Genomic DNA, 6,964 nt, shown 5'->3' with positions numbered 1-6,964 from the left:
TGTACTTGGAAGTTTCCACATCATTAGGTCCCATCCAACCTTTCTTCCCTGCTAGTATTTATCCATCTTAATGCCCTACGCATACATGGCTCATAAGCCTATGCTGCATGACCCAGATTAGGTGACAAGATATCCTAGTAAAACACATGATATTGAGAGGAGCAATCATTCTTCACCAAACCATAAAAAAGCAAAGCACAAGCAGAAAGCAAAAGATACAAATGGTTGAAAAAACAAAGCAGCTACGTCTGTCAACTACATTTTTAGAAAGTTAATATACATTAGAAATGCTTACATACATGGAGAAAATAAAAATATGAGTTGAAGAGCTAACTTGAAGCTTGCTGGACCGTCTAGTCTTTTAACGTCCAAACAACTTACTACAAGAAGCAGTATTTAAATACACCTATAACTAAAGCGACAACCTGAAACAAAAGAAAAAGTTGAAGCTCCAAAATTATGGCATAGACTGCCCAACAAAATTTCCTGACCCAAAAAGGCTTACCAATAAGCAACTACCCTAAAATATTTTGCTATAAAAGACAACGCTATTTCTATGAGTTAGAATTCGGTATTTGCATCCTCGTCAAGCTAGTAGGATAGCATGTATTGAATCTACTAGTCAAGACAGAGCAACAACAATTTCTAGGACCGGGACAGCCAGAAAGTTTAGTAGCTTGTATCTGAAACCCACTTGTCCATGCAGTGAAATAACATATTCAGGCATTCCCTGCTCCATTACTCCTTAATCATAATTCAAAACAACACAGAACCTAAAGTAATAAAAAGGTTGTGTCATTATTTTTTCAACTGATTTTCCTAGAGTAAGAGATGAAACTATATTTTTTCTTACAAAGACACTGTTCACAAGAAATTCTATTATAAGATACCATCCGAGTCCAACAAAAGCAAGTTGGACACACAATTTAAAAACTGACAATTGAGCCCATTGAGGCTCCCAAACCTGATATTTATCTGAGAGGATTCAAAGCCACTTCCTCAGTACTCCAACCTTTTTGTCTCCCGTCAAAAACCTGGGAAGATTAAGAAGAGAGTTCACCCTTGTAACACCATCAAGAGCAGACCATTCCTCATCATCACCAGTGGAAATACACTCAGCAAGTTTTCTCTGGGATTGTGTTCTCTCTGGGCCCTTCGGTTCCTTGGAGCTCTTGACTCTGTTTAAATTTTGAGATACACCATTCAGATCATTAGCATTCCTGACTGTGTTTGCACGCTCTAAAGTGGGGTTATTTGTCTCACTGAAGTCTTCTGTGTTCTTGTCCAAATCTTTACGTGAATCTGTAGCTGACACTGAAGTGATCTCTTGTGTCACTGCTTGACTACTAAGGCTCTGTGCCACTGCAGTTTTTGGTTTTGGCTCAGATGGTAGAGAATTATTGAGGAAAAGACAGACCGCTGCACAATCATCAACTTTGGAAGTTGGATATTTTAACCTCCATGCTCGAACAGCATACTCCACCAAAGCTCTGGCTGCAGTTGTTTGAGAAGGTGCTGATGCCACAATTTCCACAACCTCCTTATTAGACAATACATCCCAGACCTGCGGAAAATTGTAAAGATCAAATACTGATTTCTAAGGACGTTTAATTTGCACAAACAGGATAAGTATTAATGAAAAATTTGCAATTTGCAATCAGAATCTTAGCATACCCCATCCGTAGCGAGTACAATGAATTCATCTCTTTCAGTTAAACGACGGTAAGAGACATCAGGCACAGAGATCAGGCCAAAGTCCTTCAGACAGAAATCACCAAAAGCTCTAGCCATAGCCAGCCCAGGGGAATCATTATGAGGCAACCAAACACGTGCTACCTCAGGCTCATCATGCAATGCAAAAACTCGCCCTTTGCATCGTCGAATCCTCTCAGCTTCCCCTGAATAACAGTGAAGAGCAGGATCAGGCTTTAATGTACAGATTATCAATCCATATCAATACAAATAAGGTGTTTCCTATTCACTAGTTCTGAATTGATGTTATTCCAAAGGTCAATTATTACGTGGTAGCAATAAACAAGGTGGATGAAACTCCATTAGAAAAGATTCAAGAATTATGCCCTCTTTTACAGGGATCCCAATTCCCAAATGCTTCCAAGGTTAGCTAAAGGCACTGACAACATATGAACCACAAGTTAAAATCCCAAAATATCTGTAAAGACTTATAAAGTCTGTAATTATTCTACAAAACAGGTCAAGTAAAAATTTCATGCAGTGCACTGCATGAAAATTTATTGTAGGATTGCATCACGTTCTTTTACAAATTCTCAAAAAAAATGTACATTGTTCTTATTGCGGTTAAGACAAGTTATTAATGATTATCTACTACAAAGTACAAAGTAATGTAAGCTTTTGAAAACATACCTTTCTACAATGAAAGCCAAGTCAAAGATAAAAACCAATAACATTGAATCAGAAAAATCCTTTTCCAAAATTTCCATTTTCTTAAAAGATGATAAAAATGCATTGTCCAATGTCCAGAGGGAACAAAAATTCACTCTTTTACACTCGGGAAGAACAATGTCCTGAGTGTTATTCTTTCATATTTGTCCCATGACAGTTTTGACTCTTGAGTGTTTCAGATAATAAAAACGTAGACCAGCTTCAAAATAAAATCCCTTGGTTTGTTTTAACTATTAATAAGGTTTTCTGTCATTTTAACCTCGATGAAAAGAGAAAACGTTCACATATCTTAGATCTATGATCACGAAATAGGTATAACTAGAGTAGAATACAACTATGCTTGAGAGAAAACAGGAACACCTACTTGGGAGATTGGGTTTCAAATCCACGGTCAACTGCACTGCAGACAATGAATTGTCTTGAACTCTCGTACCCAGAACTGCTCTCGAGTCTCCAACATTTCCGATTACCAAGTCTTGTCCCTGGTCGATAATGGGAGAAAAAGGTAATAAATTAGCCCACAAATATACTTCTTTGTTTTAATTTATGTCAATAATTGGAAACAGGAAGAGGTGACCGAATTGTATAAATGAAATGGTAGAAATGCAGCTGTTAGATCTGTTGTTTCTATATACAATGTTACTTACAACAGATATTCTTAACTTTACCTGCTTCACCAAAGTTACTGCAGTAGTTCCACTACAAAAGCAATCTATTGAAGGATGCAGCCTCAACTCCTTATCCATCACTTTAAAGGCTTTCAGAAATGACTCTTTCAATGTCAAAAATATTTCTGGGCACTTCTCCCTCTCTTCCATATCTGTTGACTCCCTCCATTCATCGTCCATGGTAACTGATAGTGATTCCTCAGAATTCATGCTTCCCACAGTGCTATTAGCCTCTTTGATGCTGTCATCATCCTTAATCTCTGCTTCCCATTGACTGCTCAGCTTTGATGGCAGTGAATCCCTCACCTTCTTGGCAACTAGATGGCCAAAAGGGCCATGCCCATCAAATACTCCACAGAAAACCGTGTCCCTTCTAGAACCGAAGTCCTGCAAGAAGAGATTAAGAAAATATGTTCATGGCTGTAAAAAGTTAACATCAAAACTTGCCACCTTGCCTCTAGAATGATTACTATGTCTACATCAGATTAGTGAACAATCAGTTTGCTAACGGGGAACACCGCATAACATCTACAAGATAATCACTTTTTCATTGAGTAGGTCAGTTGACAAGACAATCATTCATGCTAACTACATATCAGACTTGCAATACCACCACTTGTGTCAATCGGGTATAAGACTTTCAAAAGAAACAAATCTTATACCATTTCAATCGGATTTCCAATTTTCAATATAAGCACTCATGCATTGACTTTGTTGAACAGCACCCGCATCGTTAAAATTTAAATAAGAATCAATCTAAAATAATAAGATCAACATATTCAGAGAGCAATCCACATGTGCATTCAGTGTATCCAGTGTAAGATCAACAGATTCAGAAGTCAATTGGGTTTATTTTGGCTCGTTGGGAGGAGTGATTGGGATCCTCCCACCGAGGTTCAGTTTTCGCAAGTGACATGATGAGGATGCAATGGTTTCAAGTTTTGTTGTTGAGAATGAATAGTCTTTGGAGGACCGGAACATGTATATTCCTCATATGGAATATAAAAATATTCTCCACATGAAAATCAACAAATTCAGAAAGCAATCCACATGTACATCAAATAATCATTAGTGTTGTTTATAGAATCTTTTGAATGCACTGCATCTATATTTTAAGTTTCAACATTTTGGACCAGACTAGTGTAGTTCATCATCAAGAGAGATTAGTAATTTGTGAAGACATCTGAATTAAAATCCTCAATGTGTCAATCTGGAGTTAGATTCTAAATACATTCTAATGTCCATCAGGCAATCTATTTGCAAGGCCATGTACATATAGTGTTTTGTTCATCAGATAATTGCTGGTGTATCAATCTGAAGTTAGATCGTAAATCCGCACTCATGTCCATCAGGCAATTTATTAGGAAGGCTGTCACTCACATAACCCCATTAATATAGGTATAACAAAAATATCAGGATATCATCTGCTAGCCTTGAAAAGGGGTGGGTTTCACAAATCTAACATATATATTTGACAAGCCACTTCATAAACCTATTCGACTATCAGAATTGACAAGAGTGATTGCTATGTAATGCCTAGGGTAAAACAACTACCAGTCAAACGGTCATGTTGGTTGGAATCATTCACATCTGCGATACGAGATTTGTTAATTCAACTTCAATTTTATCATTGGGGGGCGAGAATAGAATTGTAAAACAGATATAGATTCATTTCAATGGATAAGTCATTTCAATTTCACAAAATGAATTTGCAAATCAGTCAATCATAAGATCAGAGCAGAGGCTGAATCAGCCATTATCAATAACCCTTATCACATTCAATCTGACTTTTTTGAATTGACAGGCAAAAGAAAAGAAGGGAGACTAAGAGAAAACTATACCTCCCAGACAAGCATGGCATCCTGATTGGTTCCCTTTCGGCCTTGCTGCGTAAACATGCAAGCAACATTGCTGGCACCATTGGCAAACATCCTGCCAGGAATCCTACTGATCTGCTCATATGCTTTCTCTTCAGCAGCCGAATTCGGCATGTTAGATATATTTCTCTTGTTTCTCCTCCTCCTCCTCACGCTAGCTCTAGGTGTAGAAGCAGACCGAGGAAGAGTACTCAGACTCCTCCCATCAGAAGATATACAGGACCCCATTCTAAGGGCCCTGAGGATACTGAATATGCACTCCAGGACCAAACCAGGTTACAAACACCGAAAAAAAAGGTGGTTTTTCTGTAACCCCCTGCTTGTCCAAAACAAAGAATCACTGCCAAGAATTCAGGCTTTCCAGATCAAAAATAAATCATACAACAGATGTGTAGGCCCAAGAACGCCTCTATGGTGCAGAGATCAGAGACACCCAGATAAGGATCGTCAACCAAAAATTTCATATGATTCTGAATGAATCTTAATGTCGAGTAAAACCAAAGGGTACACAAGTAAATAGTAATGAGGAAATACAGATATTTGGCATTCAAAATAGCCTATTGGGTGCTAAAAAATACCGTTGTTAATGTTACAGAAAAAAAGGTCAGCAGGATCCCCCCTTCCCTAACAGAGGGCCCGTGTCCTTAAATGATGGGGCACAGATGGCCCTCATTGTCTCCTTCCACAAGAGCCAGATAGGTAGCAAAACTGCTTGTCCTGATATTTCTACACAAATTACACACAACAGTAAATTTTTGGACCTCAGAGAGGGCCTAATGGTCCAAAAATGTCATAAATGAGAAATTGATGATGGGTATGTCTCGTTTTCAAACGGGTGTCTTTATATCAAAAAATCCATCCTGGGGATTTTGTAATTTTATAACAGGACGAAGGACTCAAGCCTGAACCCATTTTGGCGCCATGGAGACTGTAGCGATGTGCTCAGTAAGAGAATACAGCTCAAATTGGTGTCCTTTATATCAAACTGGGTATCACTTAATCAAAATGGGTCTCTGTTAATTCTATCAGGGGGCTGATGGGCTCAATCTTGAACCAGTCTGGAAGCCCAGGGCACCAGAGAAACGAATTATGTTCGGGCATTGGTAATTTGGTAATAAAGACGAAGGGGACAAAATGGAGTGGAGTGTATCTGTGCAATCAGATAGTGTGCATTAAAAAATTCCAGAGATTGTTGGATTTCATGAAATCATCCTCGATCCACCCTGCAAAACAATAAAGTATCCAGGATCTACAAGGTTTCCCACTCGGATGAGATGAAGTCTGTTATCTTCCTGTTAAATTGATTAACTTTGGCGAGGTCCGTTATCCGCTTGTTAAATTAATTAACCTTCACTAAACGTGGTGGGTGCATCTATTTAACTGCTAGTACCCCATTTCTGTCGGCAGCCACGCTTAAAATACGAACCTTTGCGATCAAACAAAACTAGGAATAATGAGACACGGTTGGTAAAGTTTATTAAAATTCAGTTGAAAGTTAATTTTCAACTCGTGGTGGTGAGATGAGTATTATTATTATTATTATTATTATTAAGGGGTGGTTCTACATTATAATAAAAAATAAGAAATAAAATATTTTATTAGCTTTTTCGCAGAAAAAATTCAGCAGGACTCAGTTTGTTAATAATAATAATTTTAAATTAAAAAGTTAAATCATTTTAAATAATCTAAAAACTAATAACTAATATTAAAATGTATTTATTTATAGAAATATTATTTTGTATATTTTATTACTTTAATTTTAAGATTTTAGATAAATTAATATATAAAATATAAAGTGAACTTTCCTTGTGTAATAATTTTATTATATTTCTGAGATATATATATATATATATATATATTTAAATTCTTCTTTACAATTTGATTAATATTAGTTCATATTTATTTTAATTTTAGATCTATTAAGTGTTAAGAGGGATCAAATTTTTTTCACTTTAAAAGAGATTTGCACCTTAAGAGATTTGATCATTGTCGATGTTT

The 6,964-nt window shown here is 36.8% G+C and overlaps 1 protein-coding gene across 1 annotated transcript; it reads right to left on the bottom strand.

Moving 5' to 3' along the window:
* Positions 1 to 706: 706 nt before the first annotated feature.
* Positions 707 to 6,343, bottom strand: LOC149172593 (putative protein phosphatase 2C 33). The gene is made up of 5 exons (XM_089424350.1): positions 4,931 to 6,343; positions 3,090 to 3,476; positions 2,786 to 2,903; positions 1,675 to 1,898; positions 707 to 1,564 (listed from the first exon to the last, which is right to left on the bottom strand). Exons 1-5 carry the CDS (start codon positions 5,192 to 5,194, stop codon positions 986 to 988), a joined length of 1,572 nt encoding a protein of 523 aa, XP_089280476.1. The 5' UTR covers positions 5,195 to 6,343; the 3' UTR covers positions 707 to 985.
* Positions 6,344 to 6,964: the final 621 nt, after the last annotated feature.

This window comes from Pinus tabuliformis, chromosome 4_2 (assembly GCF_031772625.1).
Source record: "Pinus tabuliformis cultivar Carrire ecotype Pingquan chromosome 4_2, CPIR1, whole genome shotgun sequence".
Taxonomy (NCBI): domain Eukaryota; kingdom Viridiplantae; phylum Streptophyta; class Pinopsida; order Pinales; family Pinaceae; genus Pinus; species Pinus tabuliformis.
This window is presented reverse-complemented; position numbering and strand designations above follow the sequence as displayed.

Excerpts from the sequence above, each read along its gene's own strand:
- LOC149172593 (XM_089424350.1), bottom strand. The coding sequence starts at position 5,194 with ATGGGGTCCTGTATATCTTCTGATGGGAGGAGTCTGAGTACTCTTCCT. Across the intron at positions 2,904-3,089 it reads CAGTAACTTTGGTGAAGCAG|GGACAAGACTTGGTAATCGG; the intron begins GTAAAGTTAAGA and ends ATTATCGACCAG. Across the intron at positions 1,899-2,785 it reads TTTGAAACCCAATCTCCCAA|GGGAAGCTGAGAGGATTCGA; the intron begins GTAGGTGTTCCT and ends ACTGTTATTCAG.